This window comes from Hypomesus transpacificus, chromosome 4, assembly GCF_021917145.1.
Source record: "Hypomesus transpacificus isolate Combined female chromosome 4, fHypTra1, whole genome shotgun sequence".
Classification (NCBI taxonomy): Eukaryota; Metazoa; Chordata; class Actinopteri; order Osmeriformes; family Osmeridae; genus Hypomesus; species Hypomesus transpacificus.
This window is the reverse complement of record NC_061063.1, coordinates 8,383,003-8,405,196: the sequence shown is the minus strand read 5'-3', so window position 1 is coordinate 8,405,196 and position 22,194 is coordinate 8,383,003. Positions and strand designations below refer to the sequence as shown.

General features: G+C 47.7%; 1 protein-coding gene across 1 annotated transcript; it reads right to left on the bottom strand.

The window, feature by feature from the left end:
* Window positions 1-2,148: 2,148 nt before the first annotated feature.
* Window positions 2,149-22,072, bottom strand: sdc3 (syndecan 3). The gene is made up of 6 exons (XM_047019035.1): window positions 21,646-22,072; window positions 9,188-9,284; window positions 7,991-8,169; window positions 7,400-7,930; window positions 6,583-6,799; window positions 2,149-5,026 (listed from the first exon to the last, which is right to left on the bottom strand). The coding sequence occupies exons 1-6, from the start codon at window positions 21,697-21,699 to the stop codon at window positions 4,860-4,862; spliced, it is 1,245 nt and encodes a 414-aa protein (XP_046874991.1). The 5' UTR covers window positions 21,700-22,072; the 3' UTR covers window positions 2,149-4,859.
* Between the last annotated feature and the right edge of the window lie 122 nt (window positions 22,073-22,194).

Here is a 22,194-nt window from a genome sequence, read left to right as displayed (position 1 = left end):
CGCTTCTCTCTTCCTCCCCTCTCCCTCTCAGCCCTCTCTCTCACACCCTCTCTCTCCCTCTCTTCCCCTCTCTCCCCATCCTCCTCATCCTGAGTCTGGTTGTCTCCGTGGTTATTTTCCTCCACGTCTTCCAGCTCCTCACACAGTAGGCTAGGGCAGTCTGTACAAGGGCACAATGTGTACTAGGTGTCACATACTCATTCCCCAGCCACACACAGAGAGACTAGACTGCTTATCAAAGAATTTCAATTTTAGCATGTTAAGATTTTTGGTTCAATGTCTTGATGTATTATGTCTTAAAAATAGACGTTTGTGTAAAGTTTGTTTATTTATTGCCACCTAAACATTAGACGTATATGATTATATCGGCATTTTGAAGTTGACAACGTTTTTTCCTGAGGGGCTCGTGACTTTTCAGTAGTGTCATTTTATTAGTTGTGTGAAGTCGACGTTAGCTCACCTGTTAGCTAATTAACCTAGCTCAATTTGCTTTAAAAATAACCACACTTTCACCAGTTTGGGTTAATAGTTCGGAAATCTCTTGCTTTCAAAAGTTTCAATGATAATACTAAAACATATTTTACAAACACTTCCAGGTTGACGTATGCATCCAACCAATTAGTATAATAAAGCAATTGTGTCTTTTGTCTCGAACAGTAAACCAATTATTCAATTTGCTCCGAAATAATACGTAAATTTCCTCCTTACCGAAATCACCGACTGGCTCACGGCTTTCATCCATCACGAATCACAAATTAAATTAAATGTCCATAGTGGTAATAGACATTCCATTAAGTGACCGTGTTATTAGAAAAAGAAAGCTAATTATTCAGACTGAAGGCAAAGGTAGTCTGATTGATTGACAAAATTAGCTAGCTGTGAAGTTGATCATCACGTGAAGATGAGAGGGTCAGTAGGCCAATCAGAATTCCAATCCAGAAACATCTGGAGATTTGTAAAAACTAAATATAGCCTATTAGCTATTTTAAATTGTACGGTCGCACGTGAACTTTGAATTGATGTACATATACGTCTAGATAATATCATAATCTGTCCATATACAAGAACATTTATGTTGTGAAAGAAAATACAAACAAATTCGTTCGATGTTTCTGACCCAGACATTGACTGATGTAGTTACGAGTATTACCCACCAGACGGTGCGCTAATCAGTCGGAATTCTCTCCGACTACCTTGTTTAACCAGTTGTCACACCTCACTCAAATTAATTTCAGTATCAGTTTCGTATTATTCACATCGCTAAACATAATATGTAACTAAACACTGCCATATAATATACATATATATGTATCATAACTTAATAACTTTCTCCAGAAACACAGACACATTAAAACATTCATGAAGTATCTCTTTCCTTCAACAACAGGGTATTTTTGTTCCAAATCTATTCTCCAATCTTTACAGTTCAACAGGGGTAGGCAGAAATGACAATATGCCCCTCAGGCATCTTAGTACTGGTTCCTTCCTTCAATTACATGCATCAATGTTTTAGTCAGTTCCTTGTTTGATTTTCTACCAGGTCTTGGTGCAGAATCCAAGTAGATGGGGGGAGGAATGAAAGCCTGCAGAGCTGCCAAACCTTTAGGCCCTCTCCCCTTTATTTGTCAAAAGCTTTCTTCTTTTCTTCGCCTCCTCCCCTGTCCTTCGATCCTGTTCTCTCTCCCTTTCTCTCTCTCTCTCTCTCTCTCTCTCTCTCTCTCTCTCTCTCTCTCTCTCTCTCTCCCTCTCTCTCTCTCTCTCTCTCTCTCTCTCTCTCTCTCTTCCTAATCCCTGTTCCCTTCCCCCTCTCTCTATCTCCTCAGAGTGCTCTGGGGTAGATGGACTGGACTGGGATGTGACCTCCAGGCAAATCTTATCTAACTTAATACTTATGAAATTGAATTCATTAGTTGAATCTTAATGGAACAGGGGACTTTTTATTTGAGTTCCAGTTCAAGCTTTGATGGACTTTGGAACCATTTAATATTAAGTTGAATGTGTCCCCATGCTCACTGTGAAAGTATCATAGATTTAAAAGTATATTATAGTATAGTACCAGTGTATAAAAGTGCCTTTTAGCAACATTTGTTTTAGCAGGATATGCACATTAGTTATCACACAGCCAATGAAATCACAGAGAAAACAAAGTTTACCCAATCAGGTCTTTTATTTGGAACAGAGTGGCAGATTAGTGACAGGGCTGTGGCATGGAGGGTCCGCCTCCTCTCGCTCACTCAGCCAATGACAGAAACTCAGCCTTAAAAAATGCAAATGTATAAAAACAGGATGGGTAACAGCAAACACAGAGTAGTGCAGCCTCTGTAGGCTTCACACACACACACACTCTAATACTCACTCACAAACGCACAAGCCCTCTGACACACACACTCACACGCGTGCACACATACACACCTCTCTTATTTGGCTATGCAGGCTTAAAATGGGTACAAACACAATTAGAAGGTAACTTTAGAAAAGACAGTACGTTGTTGAGATCATTCCTGCCTGTGAGGAAGGAACCTCGTGTCAGTCGGTCTGTCCTGCTACAGACCACAAACAGACGAGACGGTGAGAGACACAGTCAGTGTGTGACATCCACTGTGAGGGACAGACTGCCCGACAGTCAGCGGTGAACAGACTAAACACACAAGCGTGCACACACTAACACACCTGCACAGACTAGTGAGTGGGCACAAGAGTCTGATGTGAAATCGGTGTGGTGTCTATTGCCTAAACAGAGAGGAGACACCAGGGGAAAATACACAAAGGTGGGTAGAGAGGGCTGGTGAGGTACACACACACACACTGTCACACACACACACACTGTCACACACACACACAGGAGCTGGGTGTCAGGTGAACTACACACTCTGCTGAGGGGGACAGGTATGACTACCTGACAATGGAAGAGCATCTGAACTGCTGGAGCAGGTAAACGAATACCTACACACAGTACATTCCACCTTGTACACACCCCTCAGTTATACACACATACACACACACACACACACACCAAGACTAGTATAGTTTAACTCCCATGCAGTTGTTCTACAGTACTGAGTATAGTAAGCTACTAGTCCAGTCACCCTGGTGTGGTTATTGTTACAATCTTAGATAGAAGCACAACCCCCTGTCTCCTAACCCCTCCCCTCCCCTCTCAGGGCCAGAGAGGCCCCCTGTGATGAATGAAGCGGCCCCTCCCCTCCTTCTCACTGATCTCGGCTCATCAGAATGGCTACAAATGAGCTGGTCCCAGATCTGTGCTGGAAGGTAAGATCTTCTCGGAGCTTCACTTCCTGTATTAACCCCTCCCTCAGTCCCAATGGCCCTCCCCCTTTAAACAGACAGCCAATGGTGAAACACAAAGAAAGTGAGCATGCAAGGGGATTGGATGTATGGATACATAGTTGTGCTTATACACAATAGACCAAACGCTAACCAACCAGCAACTGATTGACAACTAATCAATAACATACTGAAACCACCTAGACTCACTCATATCACTCGTGAGGATGATGATGATGATGATGATAAAGATTGTTCTGATATTTAAAGCAAGTGTTTGAAAGTTAATGTACATCAGATGATATGACTATACTTGTGTTTGTGTGCCAGTGTCTGTGCGTGCTCGTGTGTGGAAGTGTGTGCGTGCGATGTGTGTGTGTGTGTCTGGACAAGAGCACAGCTCATTTAGGTAATGAATGTGATTCGATAGAAGCTCTTCATGATCATGCAAATGGTTAGAGTGATGAAAGAAAGATATGCTCATATTTACATATAAACCTTTAAAACTGCTAAATACACATCCTCCCATTGACGTATTATTATTGTCATTATTATTATTTAACATCCAGCCCGGAACATTGATATATTATTGATTATTATTACTATCCATAACTAGTCATCTTTGTACAGCTTAGAGGAGTAGACTCACTGCTAACTCTGTGTTAGCACCAGCATCTTTTGCTTGCTACGCAAATGTTTCCAAAACATTCTCCTGAGACTGGGAGAATGTTAACTGAGGGTTGAGATCCCTGTTCTGATTGGCCAAGCACAGAGAGAGGGGTCAGAGCCATTAGCAGACATGTGTGTGGGTATGTGTGTTTGTGTGTGCGTGCGGGCGAGTGTGTGTGTGTGTGGGTATGTGTGTGTGTGTGTGAGCACCAGAAGTATGGAAGGCACAAAGAGACCTTTCCTTTCACCGTTGACCCCTGTCTCTCTCTCTGTGTGGTGAATCAGATACTTGATGTGTTTGGGTTAAGGGCGGGTTATACGCCTCTCCTTTCTTCTTCTTCCTTTGTCTTCCTCTCTTTCTCCTCATCTCACCCCTCCTCTTTCTTTCTCCCCATCTCACCCCTCCTCTCTCTGTCTCTCCATCGTCCTCTCACCCCGAACCTCTCTCAGTCTATCTCATTTGCTCTGTGGAATAGAAGAGGAACTTTGTGCTGGAACACAGGTTAAGAGCTTGTGTTTTTACGAAATCATTTTTCATAACATCAGAACGATAATTTGTAGAATATTAATAACAACATTTACTGAAAAAAAAAACTGTTTTGTGTATGTGTTTATGGTTATTTTTCTGCTGATATATTTTTATCTTTTTTTATCTTTTTTTTTGTTGAAAAGAAAGTTCTGAGTCCACAGAGAGATAGGCACTCTCAAGAGGGACTGGTAAGGAGGAGAGGAGAGAGGGACGGAGAAGGTGGAGGTGAGGAAGGGAAGGAGGGAGGGGGAAGAGAAGAGGGGTGGAGTGGAGAACCGAGATCTATTTCTCTCTCCCCGTTTCCTCTGTCTCTCTCCCTCTCTCTCACACTCTCTCACTCTCTCTCTCTCTCTCTCTCTGTGTCTCTCGGCTCAGGTTATGCGTAGAACTCCTCCTGCTTGTCTGGCTTCTGGTAGGTGACGGTGGCCTGTTTAGGCTCTTCTAACGTGTAGCTTCCTTCGTCCTTCTTCTTCATCCTGTAGACCAGCAGCATCACCAGGAAGGCAGCAAACAGAGCTCCCACTACACCTCCCACAATCACCGCTGAGAGGGAGAGAGGAAGAGAGAGAAATAGGTCAAAACTTGAGGGAAATAACATTGAATAGGCTCATAGACACAGGCAACAGGCAAGCACAAAACAGGACGAGACACATTCTATTAGCAACCACCTCACATTTGTCTTGCATTGTTTTGTTTTTAAACACTGCAATCTACAGTCAATCCTAAACACGCATGACCTAAAAGCAATGCTAAACACTTCAACACAAAGCAAAGGCCCGTAGAAGCTGAGACAGCTTAATCTAGGCTCACAATATAAAAATGTACGAGCTGTGTGTTACTAGTGTATTCATGTTCATAACTGTGCCTCCAAAAAGGTAAATATACCATTAAATCTTTCTTAGGAAAATTGCAAACGTCCTGAACAGTTTGTTATCTTCCTCAACAAATACAATAAAATTGGAATTTTCTTTCTTACAACATCAATATATAAGTGCCCTTCCCACCAGACCTGGATCAAAATAGAATCTGTTTATCTTTCAAATCCTTTGTGTGCTTGGTCTGCTTGCAAAGCACATGCGTACCAGTGCGTACCAGTTTGCACTTTTGAGACGACTTTGCTATTTGACCCAGGTGTGATTCTGACGCACTGTGGTAATGTGCCACAACCAGCCATAGATGCAAGCCGTGTTGTGTTTTTTTATCCCTGTGAGGCTACCACAGGTACACGCTACAGCCTGCTGGTTCCTGCTCTTTACCGATGACCAGGAAGTCAGCGAAAACCACAGCCAGCAGCCCACCAATCAGAATAGCTGGAGAGAAGACAGAGAGCCAATCAGATCAGATAAAACTGAAACGGATAGAAAAAGAATGAGAAAAAGAGAGGGTGGAAGGTAGAGAGAGAGCGACAGGGAGAGAGAGGAGAGGAGAGGGAGGTAGGTAGGGAAAAAGGGAGAGAGAGGGAGAGAGACAGGGGAGAGATAAAGAGGTAGAGAGACTATCCAAGACTAACACAGCTTGTTCTTAGACGGGCACTGATTCACTGATCTTTCCATCTTTACTTCTGAAACACCCTCAGATTTGATCATGTTCAACTGTTGATTAGACTTAGTGGATTCATGGTGCCTCGGCCAGGGTGAGAACAAGAGGAGACTACTTCTGTTGGCAGGAGGCAGGAGGCTGGAGGCAGGAGGCAGGAGGGTGGAGGCTGGAGGGTGGAGGCAGGAGGGTGGAGGCAGGAGGCAGGAGGCTGGAGGGTGGAGGCAGGAGGGTGGAGGCTGGAGGCAGGAGGGTGGAGGGTGGAGGCTGGAGGGAGCTACGATACTCAGGTGTACTCGGGTCAGGTGTGCTTAGGTGAGCGACATTACAGTAAGTAACCTATAGTTGGTACTGCTAATAGCCAGGCAAACAGACACAGACAGACAAGGAGGTGGACAGAGAGCCAGACAGACAGCCAGACAGCCAGACAGCCAGACAGCCAGACAGCCAGACAGCCAGACAGACAGACATGGACAAAGATGGCCACTAGATAGACCACCCCCAAAAAATGTCACGCAAACTGTGCACCCTCCCCAGTCCGAGTGATTGACAAGCAGTCCTACCTATCAGAACCTCCTTCCTCTCCAGGATGTTCTTCTGGGGCAGCTGGGCAGCGGAGCTTCCTGTGTCCACCGTGTTGCCCACCAGGTCAGGCCCCGCCCCCACATCCAGGCTCCGGTCTCGCCCCAGCTCATTCTGCCTCCTGTCTTCTTCACGGATTTCGAAATCTCCGCTGGGTCCCACGACCCCCACCTCGTTATTACCCTCCTCCGGACGCGCCTAGGGAGGGGGGAGGGAGACATGGAGATGAAGAGAGGGGGGGAGGGAAGATGGGGGGAGTTAAGGAGGAGGGAAAACAGAGGGAAAAGGAGAGAGGTTAAATGTGTAACTTTATTGGTTGCCTTATGTCTGTCTTGATATTCATCCAAACCTCAATAAAATCCCTTTTCCTAGTTCCTGTTCCAGTCAACATTTACACAATGAGAGTCTGTGTCTTGATTGGTAGGAAAATGTCAAGATTTAAATGCCTCCAAAACAGCACTGTGTAAATAACCTTGGAGCTAACCACAGAAATAGTCAATACAAGGCCATAAAATGTGGGTACGCATTTTCAGAATCATTCTGTCAGATCACAGAAACTAACTCTACTCTAAGTAGTGGCTGTTTACTATATAAGGGCATGTTCCATGCTTGCATCCAGATCTGAGATGCAGTGATAAACCTTCAACATAGAAGCAGCCCGTACTGCAGCAGTCTGTTTGCAGGCTGACGAACAGTCAACCACACAAAACACAACCAAGTAATGAATGACCACCTGGACCACCTAACTCTGTTGGTGGTGATGTTGACCTGTGCTGGCGTGTTGCTAACCAAGCCCACCTGTGCTGTGGAGGGCGGTGGGGGTCGTGTCGTCCGTTCCGTGGGAGTCGCCCGAGAGGGCGGGGTCACCGGGGCCCTCGGCCTGAAGGGTGCGTTGGTTTTGACTGTTGTGGAGGGCTCGGCGGTGGTGGGCAGGGGTGGAGTTGTCGTAGGTTCGGGTGTGGCCTCTGTTGTGGTGGGCATGTCTTCTTCTGTGGTGGTGTCCAGAGGTATGTCGGGATAGGATGTGCTGGGCTCTGGCGAGATGTAGACATCCTCATCTTCTTCTGTGGTGACCAGGTCATCCAGCCCACTAGACGGCACGGCGGACTCCGCGGTGGAAACGGTAGAGCCGGTGGTCGCCACGGGAACGGCATCGGGGGACTTCGGGGAGACGGTGCTCTGCGCTGCCCTCACTCGTTCCCTTTCCCGCTCTCTCTCCCTCTCTCTCTCTCTTTCACGTTCTCTCTCCCTCTCTCTCTCCCGCTCTCTCTCCCTCTCGCGCTCCCTCTCCTTTTCTCTCTCCCTCTCTCGCTCCAGCTCTCGGACTCTCTCTCTCTCCCTCTCCCTCTCCTTCTCCCTTTCTTGCTCCCTCTCCCGTTCCCAATCCGCCCCGCTCTCTCCCTCGGCCTCGGTGGGCAGTGGGGTGGTGGGGTCGGGGTTGGGGCTGGGCTCGGCGGCGGGGGGCGCTGAGGGGGCGGGGCCAGTGGCCTGTGTCGTGGACAGCGGGACAGGCTCCTCTGTGGTGAAAACCACTCCTGCAGCCGTAGGTCTCGGCTTCAGATCTGGAACTGGAGAGAGGAGGAGGAGAGAGGGAGAAGTTGAGGGAGAGAGAGGAGGAGAGGGAGAGAGAGAGAAAGAAAGAAAGAGAGGTGGGTAGAGAAGGGGGGGGGGGAGATGCTGTTGAGTGACTTTTCCCCTCATGACTTCAATGACCAAGTTCTTGCCTCTCTCGTGTCAGTGAGGCTTCTTGGGTTGCAGATCAAACAGAGCTGATGCAGACAGATATCTACGCAGAACAACACTGTCTTTCTTACACCAGACAGTGTTCCCAGGGGCAAGTCTAACTCCTCGCATCCCAAAGGCCAATGTCACTGTTTGACCAAAACCATTAGCTCTGCTGTTTTCTCCACACCAGTGTTGTGCCACTCCTTGTGCTAAACAGTAATTTAGCAGGGCACTGGCGCAGTGTTTGAACTGATATAATAGCCGGACTGAGTCATCCTGGGAGAGGCCTGCTGAAGCTGCAACAACAGACCTCTAATAAAGATGATGGGACACCTGTGATTCGAGTTAAAGAGAATTCTTACATGAATAGACCTAAAGACAGACTGGCATACACACACACACACACATCGGTTTGTGTGTGATCATCTGATCTAGTCAGTAATCAGATTACAGTAAATAAAATCACTTAATCTGGTGGAATCTGGGTGTTGGTTCTGCTGGTGTGTGTTCAAGTGTGTACATGACTATATGTGTCTGTCTCTATAATTCTATTTGTGTAGGAAGCCTATTTCTGTAGGAAATCTGGTCTGTGCATGTGAGTGACCTACTACAGTCTATTTGAGCGATCTGTACATTTGCGTTGGTGTGCTTGGTGCCTGTGTTTAGCTTGACTACCGATCGGAGGGGGGGGGGGGGGGGGGGGGGGGGAAACCAGAGCAGCAGACTTAAACACAGCAGCTGCCATCTCTTTACATCCACAGGGTTCAGAGTATACACACACACACGCATACACACACACCTCATACACACACCCTCACACAGACTCATACGCACTCACACCTCCCCCACACACATACTCACAGCCAGAGCCGGAGCCTGAGAAGAGGTCTTCGTCATCGTAGAACTCATTCCCCGAGGAACCTTCCTGATCCAGAGAGGGGGACCACGAGGTCTGCCCCTAGGAGAGAGAGAGAGAGAGGGGGGGGGGGGGGGGGGGGAGAAAGTGAATAAGAGAGAGAGAGGTGGAAGAGAGATGGAGAAATAATAGGAGGGAGAGAAGGAGAACAAAAATTAGATTTAGCATGCTTCTACAATGGTTTATGTCATTGTGACCACTTTGCTTGATTATACATGCAAAGATTACACACACACACACTCTCGTCTTTCACTTAAAGCATGCAGAGAGGTACCAATAGTGGCATCTGTCTGCCTCACGCAACATCGAGGGATCGTCCCAGAGCACAGCATCTAAAGCCCAGAGTTTGGCAGGAGATTGTTGTGCTACTTCTGTAAGGGCTATTCTGACAATCTGTCTGTGGCAGAATCAAAGACAGATCCAACTGATAACCATCTGGACATGGATAGCTAAACCAAACCTCTTTCAAACCATTTATATGGAAATTCTTGGAACAATGAGTATACTGTATGTGGTGTGCATATATCGTTTCCATGTAAAGAAAATTACATGTGTTGAAAGTTCTGTGTGTGTGTGTCTGTGTGTGTATTGGTGCCTCTGTACTCAGGGTTCTATAGGTTACACAGGGTAAGTGACCTCACCAAAGTTCTCTTTAGAGTTAATCTCTCAGTTTCACTTCATTCTCTCCTAATTCAGTAAACCATTCAACTCAACATGACCACTCTGTGATGTGGAGTCAGCTCACATTTAGTCATCCGTTACCAACCTGAATCCACCCTCAGAGAAACATGAAACATTTCTAGCAATCATTAAAAACACTTCATACACAAACAAACAAAGGATTCAACAGTTTAATTAATTCCTTCAAGATAAGAACATCAAAGAATGTCAGCGCAAACACATAAATGTTGCTAACTCTATCTTGTATGAATCGCAGCCTGTTGGACTTCCTGGCAGGTAAGCTACCCAGCGAATCTGAGTGGAGGCTAATACCTGCTTTATGATTCTCTAAGACCAGGCGGTGGAAACATGATGCCTTTAAAAGCCAATGAAACCATAATGGAATCTGGAAACCTGACCACATGTAAGTCCCTCACAGCATAGCTAAACCTGAGCCAGGCTTAAAGAGATGGAGAAACAGTACACCTACTCTGCATCTCCTGAGCTGTGTCTGCATTTCCATTATGAAATTGACTTGAGGTTTGGAGGAAGCTGAAATTTGAGGGGGCCCAAAGCAGAAAGCAGGGCTGTTGTTTCACTTAACTGTATCTGTGTCTCTGTAAAGTATACGTGCCCACACTCGTGTGTCCGTCCGTGTGTGTGCGTGTGTGTGTGCGTGTGTGTGCCTTTTATGGGGGGGAAGCAGTAATTTCCCAACACCAGGAAGTGCTGAAAAGACATCTTAGAGTATGCATGGTTGGAGTGTGTGTATGTGTCTATGTCTAACAAGGATCAGTTTCACAATGAAGCTTGTTGCTAGGGGCAACCTCAGTCTTTTACAGAAATCCCCCTCTCCCACAGTGAGAAGCTACCACACACACACACACACACACTCCGGGGCTGCTGTAACTAAATCAGCAGGTTGTTGCGTAACACCAAACAAACAACCTGAAAGCAACACCAAACCAAACCTCCATCATCTCATGATTTAGTCCTCTCTCCCTCCCCCTCTCTCTCTTTCCCTCCCTCTCTTTCCCTCCCTCTCTTTCCCTCCCTCTCTCTCTCCCTCTCACATCCTACCATCACATCGCTTCTTTCTCCTCCACTCCTCCACCTGCACTCCTCCATGTTTCTCTCCAGGGGCGAATCTAGGTTCTCACTTTTGGGCGGGCTAAGCCTTATTTTTCCTGTGACCCAGAAAACTAGGGGAGTCTGGGGCTATGTTCCCCCAGAATATATATTTGTTTAATATAATTTTGAATAATGTCCTCTAGTGGGTTTTAGAAGGAGAAATTAACAAATTTAGATTGAAAATATGAAAAAGATTAAAAAAAATGGGGGGGCTAATGAAACTTTTTGGGGGTATCCCGGTACACTTCCTTATTATATCCAACCCAGCTATAAACAGCCCCACACACCCTTCCACACACACACACATAACCACAGCAGCCCCTAAGGCCCAACGCAACCTTCGAAACACAACCTCCAGAGCCACTGAAATGATTCCCACTACACACACACACACTTCCACAAACACCCATCAAACGACAACCAACCAGGACACAGATGCTGCTGGTCTGTCTGTTTTCAGTCTGAGAAAATATGGAAGTAGGATACACACTCTTCGTGTCTGGAATGTGTCTGTGCGTTAAGTGTCTATGGGGAGAAGAAGCACAGTGCGAGAGACGTGGAAAGAAATGTGTGTCTGTTTATGTGCATGTTATCTATGTTTATTCTATAGGAGTAAATGTGCAGTCTCTCCAACCCTGAGGCTAAACATATGAGCGGATGCCGAATGTGCACATTTAGGGTACGTAGCGTGGTGTGTGCGTGTAATTACAGGGTGTGTGTTCGTCAAGCGTGTGTGCCTCTCTGTGTATATAATCACAGGGTTTGTTTGTGGTTAGTGTGTGTGTTTGTTTTATGTGACTTTAGGGAAAGATAATTCTGCCCGGTCTGCAGTTTGTGCCTCCACACAGCCCTCTATAAACAGCTGTGCATAATGCCTGTGCTGCTTACCCTGCAAACCACCCCCACACGTGCATGTCTCAAAGGCTCCTGAACCCTATAACCTGGGGCCCCTTCGAAATGACCAGTTGTAAATGATCCTATCGGCAGCTCTGTCCTCCAGCTACGCTTTGTTGCAATCTTTCACAGGCCTCAGGAGGCTGTGCGATGTGAGGTTCTGCTGGCGTCTTTCTGGATCATTCTCTGCAGTGTTGACAGTGTAATTCTATCGAAGGGATCTGAGTCATGTCGCTCTGCTGAAAAGTCCCAAGATAGTACAGGCTGTTTTATAAATGATGTGTTAGCATAAGTACTTCCCCTGTGTTAGACTGTGTGTGTGTGTGTGTGTGTGTAGGTGTATCTGTTTGTGTACCATTTTAGAACAATACAACAGGTTAGCAAGCCAACAGCAGAATAGAGGAAGCCAGAATACATTAGCAGACAAGTTGTCCAACGAGGCCACTGTAAACACAGCCCTTACAACCTGGCTTGGGTTCCCACAATCAACACAGACACGCACACATACAGCTTGTACCATCCTTACCTATACCTGATATTCAGGTTTAGAAGAGGTCTTTCCTCCTTGTGGGTAGGAGAGCGAGAGAGAGAGAGAGAGAGAGAGAGAGAGAGAGAGAGAGAGAGAGAGAGAGAGCGAGAGCGAGAGAGCGAGAGAGAGAGCGAGAGAGAGCGAGAGAGAGCGAGAGAGAGAGATTTGTTTCTGACTGAGATTCACTTCAAACGCATTCCTGTGTAATCAGAGTGGGGGGAGCACGGGGCCTGGTGAAGAGGCCTAGGGTCTCATGCTATTGTCCCGACATACGATCCGGCTACTTCACCTCCTCACCCGGGCTCTTATCTCCCAACAACCCCTCAGCTGCCATGGAGATGATGGACAGGCTGGAAGGAAGGAAGGAGGTGGAAAACGCTACAGTCTGCATTGTTAAAGGGCCAGAGCGCTTGATACAGATGGCGGATGTATAGTTTACAACTACCACTAGCTTCTGTGTACGGTCCAGCTGTCAGATGGGTTTTTTCTCCACATCTCCCTTGTTTCCCACCCTCCCCACCCTCCCACCGGATCCATCTCCCCCAATCTCTTTTTTTATGGCCCTCTCCCTCGTCCTCTCCTGGGCCTGGTCTAATTTAATTTGTTGGTGTCCAAGGTTGACTGTGATCCAACGCACCCAGCTGGTAGAGAGAAGAGGGCGGGGGGGGGAGGGGTTCAACGCTGAGTGAGTGGGTTTCTAGGTGATGACCTCATTCAGACACCTGCTACCTTTAGCGGAGATTAGCCGAGAAATCCCTCAAACTCACACACACACCTTCTGAAAGGTGTGTGTGGACACACACCTTCGGACACACACCTTCTGAAAGGTGTGTGTGGCTCTCCTGGTGGACGGCAGTTCATTGGTCTACAAATGACCACTGGTTGTCAGATTTCTGTAGCCCCTTTCAAAGCTGAGAGAACAGCTGACATTGAAACCAGCTCTTGAGAACAGACTCAAGAGTTGTCAGAGAGAACTCAATAGGTGTCAGGTAGCTCAAACGATGCCAGAGAACAACTGATCAGCTCCTTGTAAATCGACCCGAGTGCCGAGAAGCACTCAACGGCGTTGTATAATGTCTGGAGGCTGGGCTGATCTGGTCCAGGCTTAAGTGGACCGGCTACAGAATGCCATGGATGAGGGGGGGGGGGAACGAAAGGGTGGGAAAAAAAGAGTGCTGGTCAGAAAAGAGGGATGAAGAGAGGCATGAAGCGGGGGGGGGGGCTGCAGGGAGCAGGGGAGGGAGATAGAGGGAGCTGCACATGTACATCTCTATGTAGGACCCAGATGTTACACTAATCTCACCATCCAACTGGATTAAAGTCTGTGTAACACACGTGCACACTGCACACACACATACGCGAACAATACTGTTTATCCGTGGCTGTGTGGAATCTTTTTCTATTATACATGACATCATGAAACATGCATCTGACAGTGTGTGGTGTGTGTGTTTGTGTGTGTGTGGTGTGTGTGTGGCGTGGTGTGTCAGTGTACGGGTTGAATACTGGATGTGTGAGATATGGTTAAATGGTCTGCTACCAACATTGCCTCGAAATGCTGTCAACTCCCAACTTTCACACTTCAGTTGTGTGTGCTCATGTGTGTGAAGCACTTGTGTGTGGCTTTTGAGCCTTGTCCAATCGTCTGTGTGAGTGTTTGTGTAAATTGATGACTGTGTCAAAAGGGTGATCATTTTTGTTTCAGTGATTCCATTTAGTGTGTGTGTGTATGTGTTTTGTGTGTTTGTGCGTGTCTGTACGTGTCTGTGTGTGTGTGTATGTGTTTTGTGTGTTTGTGCGTGTCTGTACGTGTCTGTGTGTGTGTGTGTGTGTTTTGTGTGTTTGTGCGTGTCTGTACGTGTCTGTGTGTGTGTGTGTGTGTGATTATAGCCTGTCTGAATGGGTTGTTTCTCTGGACCAGTGGGAGGGCGTGGTGCCCGCGGCTGTAACTTTTCTCGTGTTCCTAAGAAACTTTTCAAAAGGGCTCAGAAATGTTCCTGTGTGTGAGAGCGCCCCACGGACCAAGCTGCCTTTGTGTGTCTGAGAGAGAGAGAGAGAGAGAGAGAGAGAGAGAGAGAGAGAGAGAGAGAGAGAGAGAGAGAGAGACAGGGGGGAGGACTCCAGAAAATCAATGATCTTTTCTTAACATAAGATCGACAAGTTCCATACAAAGACTCACAAACTGACAGACACACACACACTAACACATAGACTTGCATTTTAATCCATCACAAGGTTGACGTTAGGATTCTTGCGTTTGATTAATCCACGGGACAAGAAGGATGGCGAGAGAGAGAGACAGAGAGAGAGATAGAGAGACAGAGAAAGAGAGACAGAGACAGAGAAAGAGAGAGAAGCAAGTGGAAGGAGAAACAGAGTGGTGTTTTTTTTCTCTGACGGAGGGATAAAAAATCGAATCAGTAGTCTGTAATTCGATCTCTAACGGAAAGAGGTTCCTGTGTGTGCGTGAGCAGGGAGTGTGCTTGTGCGTTACTGCACTCTGGCATGATACATTTGACCATACCTCACATATCCACCTCACACACCAACACATGCGCACACAGTATGTGTGACAACCTCTATGGAACGCACCCTTCCCAGTGTAGTCCTAACCATTGCTATCTGAGCAAATTTAAGTATGGCTTTGGGCGATTCAAAAATGTAAAAGAACAAAATGTAGTGTGCTGCACATTAATGAATGAACAATGAACCCTCTCTCTCTCTCCACTTCAATCATTCGGTCTCTCCTTCTCTCTCTCTTTCTCTCTGTAATCCTGTCCAGGTTGTTCTGTCCATTCAATCCCTCTCAGCTCCACTAAGCTCTTAAGGAGCCCTCCTTAACCACCAGTCTTTCTGATGCTCCTAGTGCTGCCCCCTCCCTCTACACTCCTGCCATCCATCCCTCCCTCCCTTATCCCTCGCTCATTCCCTGGCTACGGCCCCGTTATCCGCTTCCCCCTCCCTCCGTCTCTCTTTCTCTACCGCTTTCCTACTCGTCTTTGCAGTCCACGCCTGCATGCCTTTCCATTGCATACCACTGGCCTCTCTGTCTCTCCAGCCTCCAGCTGGTACCTCCAAGTCTTCGCTGCTATTCTATCAGGCCACATGGTGTGACTGTGATTAAACACCTATCTTTTTTTCCCCTGCAATCGTGATTCTGATTTTACTGTTAATATCTGGTCTTTTTATCTGCTGGACCTACTAAACCACCCGCCTGTCCCTCTGTCCTGTCGGTTCCACCGTCAGCGTCTATAGATCTCCATCTTTCTCCCTCCCCCCAGCATCGTGTTCTCATGTTGTATGTTTGAACAGGAGTCTGAACGTCTTGCCAAGTCACAACACATCGTATCACATGACAAGCTCATTCAATGTGACACCGTAGTAAACGATAACCATCGCTCTGACACACACAAACACGCGCACACACAAACACACGAGACGCATCCTGTCTCTGTCGTTCAAGATCGACGCCCTGCTGGTTGAGATTAGGGGTAATCCAGAACTGTTGGGATGAAAGATTAAGAATAAATCACCTGCTGCAGACTCATAGTATTGGTGCAAGCATGCGTGTGCGTGTCCTGAAAGTTAACAAAAACTGCAGTGTTTCCCAATCTACATCTATGGCTTATCCAAAGTTTCCCCCCCCCCCACACACACACACACACACACACACACCTCATTAGTTTCAGCAGGTTGTTTAGTCTGATAACGTCTTTGAAAGAATCCTTTAAAGAGCTGGGGTTCAAAGATTTACCAGGGGGGGGGGAATCTAAAAACGAACACATGCATAACACACACATAACACACATACACACACAACACACACACACAACACACACTCTGCTCTAACTTTACGTGGTTTCTACTTCCACAGTTGCACGTCATTAGCATACCTGTATATTTTCCCCACTCACGCCTTGCTCATAATTGTAGAACCCAATCTTTACAGACAAGTACAGCATATGAACATTTATGACAGTTTTTTCACGTTGGGATGATTCCTGTTCCTCCAATTAGAAAGGGATGGAGGGATGGAGGGAGGCAGAAAGGCGGGCGGGGCATGGAGAGGCTTGTCAGGACGGAGAAAGCTAGAGGGAAGGAAACGATGGAGGATGAGCTTCTGACCTGGTTCACTCCTCTGTCGGGACACTGGCTCAATTATTCAGACGCACACGCACACACTCACAATCTTACACACACATACACATTTAAACATACAGCACACGTTCAGTCACAGAGACACACACACACACCGACTGTTCTACACAGGAAGCACCCCTTTTTCAAATGAAGGGCGGATCTTGAAATACACACTTCCTGAGTTTGTATTATAACCTCATGACCGATAAAAAATATTCCCGATCACAAACGCATGCACACGTAAACACAGATCTACTCTCATCTTTGGTTCCGGAGGTCACTTAGAAGGTTAGTTGCATTCAAGAACCACAAACAAGAATCCAGTTTCCAACAACCTTTTATCGGCTGTTATCTCCAAACTGCCCAGATTACGAAATTCTAAAATCAAGCAGAGTGGACAGGATGACCAAGTGTGGCCACACCCATCCAGCCCCTCATTAACCTAATTAGCCTGTGGTTAAGGAAACACGCCAAACGGAGAGATAGAGGGAGAGAGAGATGACCAGATAAAGACGCGCGATACAGTGCTACAGAGGACAATTTAGCTGAGTTGGAGTGCCAGTGAGGACAGCTACTTTGGATAGCTCTATACTGACTCCTCTCTCTTACTCTTTCTCTCACTCGTTCTCTCACTCGTTCTCTCTCTCTGACACACACACACAGGTTTGTTAGTGGGAAGGAATCGCCCTGTTTCTGGGTTTATATTTATAGCGGAGCGCCAACACAGAGATCCCAGAATGCCTTGTGGTTTTGTAGACAGTGCATCTTGCTCTGTAATTTAGGGTCCCCTACTAGAAAACACACACAAACACACACACTTCATTTCACAAGCTTACACACCACTCTCTCTACGTATAGATAAAACGGTCGAGCAGATGTAGTAGGATAAAAAGAGAGGGGAACATGAGCGAGAGAGGAAAAGGGAGAGATTAGATTAGATTAGAGAATATTTTCAAACTGAGATTGTGATGAGAAAGGGCATGGAAAACGGACACAAGGAAGAGGTAGGGTGAGAAAGACAAGTTGGAAAAGACGAGTAAATGAAGGTAGAGACAGAGAGTGAAGAGACAGGGGGAACACAGAGGGAGATATGGAAAATAAGGAAGAGAGCGACAGAGGTGACAGAGAGCGAGAGAGATAAAGCCGTGACAGCAGCAGCCAATGGTGGTTGTCATAGCGACAGCCATGGAGAACAGGTAGAGCCGTGTCCCCTGGGACTGAGCAGCTCTGGCCTCCCTCTCTCCCTCCCCTCCTCTCTCTCTCCCTCCCTCCCCTCCTCTCTCTCTCTCTCCCTCCCCTCCTCTCTCCCTCCCCTCCTCTCTCCCTCTACTCCCCTCCTCTCTCCCTCCCCTCCTCTCTCCCTCCCTCCCTCCCCTCTTCTCCCTCCCTCCCCTCCCCTCCCCTCCCTCCCATTCTCTCTCTCCCTCTCCTTCCATCCCACTCTATCTATCTATGTATCTATCTATAGATAGATACCTCCCCCCTCTCTCTTTATCCTTCCCTCTAATGCCCTCTCATTCTCCCTCCCTCCCTCCCTCTCTATCCCTCCCCCTCTCTCTATCACTCCCTCCCTCCCTCTCTATCCCTCCCCCTCTCTCTATCACTCCCTCCCTCCCTCTCTATCCCTCCCCCTCTCTCTATCACTCCCTCCCTCCCACTGGTCTTACCCCCCCCCCCCCCCCATCTCTATCCCCTCATCACTGTGGCCTGGTCTTTCTATACACCCCTCAAACTCTCTCATTCTACTTTACCATTCCTTGCCTCTATCCCCCCTTACATTTCTACCATTCTACCAGAATAGGTTGTTCTCTTCCTTTACCATCGCCCGTGTCATCCCTTTCATCAATTCCTTCTTTCAATTTTGGGTTTTTCTCAAACCACCAATTCTCAAACAGTCTATCCTTTTGCTCTCCTTCCCACACCCATCTCTGTTATCTACCTTCGTCCCTCAGCGTCTCTTCCTGTGCAGCATTCCTCCCATGCAGACCTCCCCCTCCTCCTCTCTACATTCATCTTCCTCCTTTATCTCTACACTCTCCCGAGAATATGCATGTGAGTATGCCTGCAGTTCTTCCCAATTACTGTGTATGCATGTGTGTGTGTGTGTGTTGGGGGGGGGAGGGGTTGTGTGCATGCGCTGCAGACTACAGATGACTGTGGCTCAGAGCTGTGTCTCTGAAGTAGTGGTTACTACGCTGCTGTGGCCTACCTTAAACACCTGAAGCCTTCTGAGTCTCCCTCTGACTCACTGAGTCAACAACACCCCTGTTAGCGCTACCCTAGTACTGACACTGAACACCACTGGTCCCTGTGTGTGTGTGTGTTTGAGAGGAGGGGGGTGGTTGAGTCAACAACACCCCATAAACCATGCACATACAAATATATGTATTATAACGATATGGATAAAAGAATACCGTATAGAATTTGGACAGCCAACAAACACCCAGGAATGTTGTCATTGGGCCACTTGTTGCACACAATCCCCAGGGAACTCGTGTTGTATCATGCTGTGAATTCCTAGAATCGGTATTTCCAAGTTTTGGCCAGTGGACACGGGACGAGGAGTTTCTCAGGCCATTCAGGGACTGTTCCAGGAGAGGAGCACAAAAACAATCCTTTGCCCAAACCACACAGGCTCGTGTTTCCACAGATCGCTCCTGGGTGATGGATGTGACCTACAGAAACCTTGGCCTGAGGGCTCTGTTTCTAGAAACGGAGGGCTGGGTTTAACCATCCCCCGTTGTCACCGCTGGCTCCCTCCCACCCAATCGACAAATCTGTAAGCAGCCAGGTAACTGAGCGGGGCCAGGAGTTGAGGGAGAGGCTAGAGAGATGGTTGTTTTCAGTCTGAGAGGGTTAGGTAAGGCCAATTGTTGTGCTGCCAGTCTCCATTCGAGCTGGGCTGGACTCACAGAGCTTGCACGGGTCTGTGAACTCGACTCCGGATATGAACTCAGATTTATTTAATTTCCTGAACGACTGGAAAGACGAAGAGGCCACCCCTGCCCTAACCTTGAAATATCAACACCTTGTGGCGTGTGTATCCACCTATGTGTCTAAAGTGAATGTGTGTGTGCATATCTGTGTGTGTGTGTGTGTGTGCATGTGTGTGTGTGTGGTGGGGGGGTCTCTGAGGGACTGTTTGTCCTCTGAGGGAGTGAGAAAGACCCACTTCCTGTGTCAAATTGCCTCTCACATTCCACACTCCTCCTCTATCCCCATGCTCACTCTGTTTTCTAACTCTCGCTCCCTCCCTCCACCCCTTGGCCTCTATGGGGGGCTTTGTCAACGATCGGAGGCACAAAAAACTGATTCATTCCACGAGCAAAACACGATCCTCAAAAACACAGCCGCTTCTTCGACACGCACGCACACACACACATTACAAAAGTCACGTGTTTGTGTACGTATCGAAGGGATGAGAATACGTACTTTTGAGAAAAAAGAAAAAAAAAGTCTGGCAATTTATCCCAACACACAGACACAGGGAGCGTGTCTGTGGGAAAATCTGCCTTAATCTAAACGAATGCCTCTGGATATGACATCAGAGCCTCCCATCACAGGAAATACCAAACAGAGTCACTCTACTGGGGATTGATCATTAAATTTAGGACACACATACGCAGTCGGTGCTGGAGGCAGGAAGGACTGTGCCATCTGTGTGAGAAAATCTGTGATGTGCGCGTGTGTCACACTCCCAAAAGCAGGGCTGTCTGGGGTTGGTGAGCAATTCCGGGACGATTCATGCACGTGTGTGTGTGTGTCCTTGTGATGGTTACCTGTGCCAGCATGGAACACACTTGCATTTATCTGAGCATGACAAACTGTGTGTGTGCTTGTGTGTGTAAGAGACAGAGTGTGTGAGAGAGAGAGAGACAGAGAGAGACAGAGAGAGACAGAGTGAGAGAGAGAGAGAGAGAGACAGAGTGAGAGAGAGAGAGAGAGAGAGAGAGAGAGAGAGAGAGAGAGAGAGACCTGTCTCCATCTGGGGTGTTAAGGTTATAATAACTCACTGGGAGATATCTGGCTGGCCACCAAGGACCGACCCAGTAGCCTAATCTGTGTGTGTGCGTGAGACATAAAGTGGGTGTGTCTTTAGTTAATTCTGTCAACGGTATCCTCGTGTCCAGCTAGAGAAGCGTCCAACAATCTCACAGTGTAAATCGGTAACGGAAAGTGTGGGTGCTCGCCGAGCGTGACGCACGGGTTGGTTCCGGGGGGCTCGCGAATTCTTAATCAGTTCCCCTCCTTGCGGTTCCCGATGACATCATCCCCATCCCTCGCCTACCGCATCGCGTTTCCCATCCCTACCCCACCCCTCTGCCACAAACACACACCCTCCGGTAACGGATGTGCCCTAGGATGTAGCCTATCGCCAATCCCAGTCGGCAGTCACGGCCCAGTTATCAACTGATGATCGAACTAGCGTTTAACACTGAAAATCAAGCGATCGGGCAAGGAACTCCCCCCACCATGTCTTCGCACCCATAACCGGTAATGAAGTCGTTAAAGCCGCCGCAGTGTGACTTGAGCTGAATTACAGGCAGGATGGGAGATTGTGAGGCAGACACCACATAGCAGGACACGGGACTAAAGCCCGGCTATCATCCTCAATTAAAGAATACCCGCTAATTACTGGTGCACAAACTCGCATTCTCTCCCTGCACACACATCCGAAATCGAGGCCGAGGGGACATGATGCCACAATAAAAGCCCCACTCTGAGACACAAAGACAGGAGAAAGGCGGGGGGCAAGGGGGGCCGCGAGCCAGACACGGGAGTCACGGGCAGCAAGGGCCGAAATGTGGGTCGATTACAAGATTTACAACCGATCACCGAGCAGCAGGCACACTGCTACCGTTTCCTCATTATAAACGATGCAACACACACACATACAGGCACACAGTAACACGCACATATTAAGCATTTGAAAAGCCTTGGTCCTGACACCGGTACCCTATAGATCCAGATTTTTCTTTCGTAAAACAGTGTTTAAGGGTCTTGCTCACAACAATGGAACACAAAGGAAGCAGGGACACTCGTGCTTACCGAGGCTGTGTGAGCAAGCAGCGCCACGAGCGCCATCAGACACGGTAGCTTCATGCTCGGGGCGCGAGCACAGCCTCCCGATGGCTTCACGGGAGAAACAAAAGCGCTTCTTTTGGTATTCAGTATTCACCAACTTCAGAGCGCGCCACCCGTCCGCGCTATCATCCGTCTGGCGTTTTTAATCCGTTCTCAATCAGACCGCGCGTTATTATTCCGGTGAACAATTGCCGGTGATGGGAGATTCCTTAGCGAACCTATCTTTTCTCCGGTTTTACTTTCTTGTTGCTTGAATTGTAATCTACTATCGGGAGACACAAGACCTCAGGTCTTTCGTTCTCTCTCTCCCCTCGCTCTCTCCTCCCCCTCTCAGTTGAGAGCAGTATGTTCCGTATGGCGACGCCGCTCGGCCTGGGAGTCTGGCAGAAGGAGGGCTGTGTGTGTGTGTGTGTGTGTGTGTGTGTGTGTGTGTGTGGTGATAATGGAGATGCGGGGGATCTCCTTCGCCGGGTGAGCCGAGGATGCCCCCTGCAGCCCGATTAGGCACCAGCA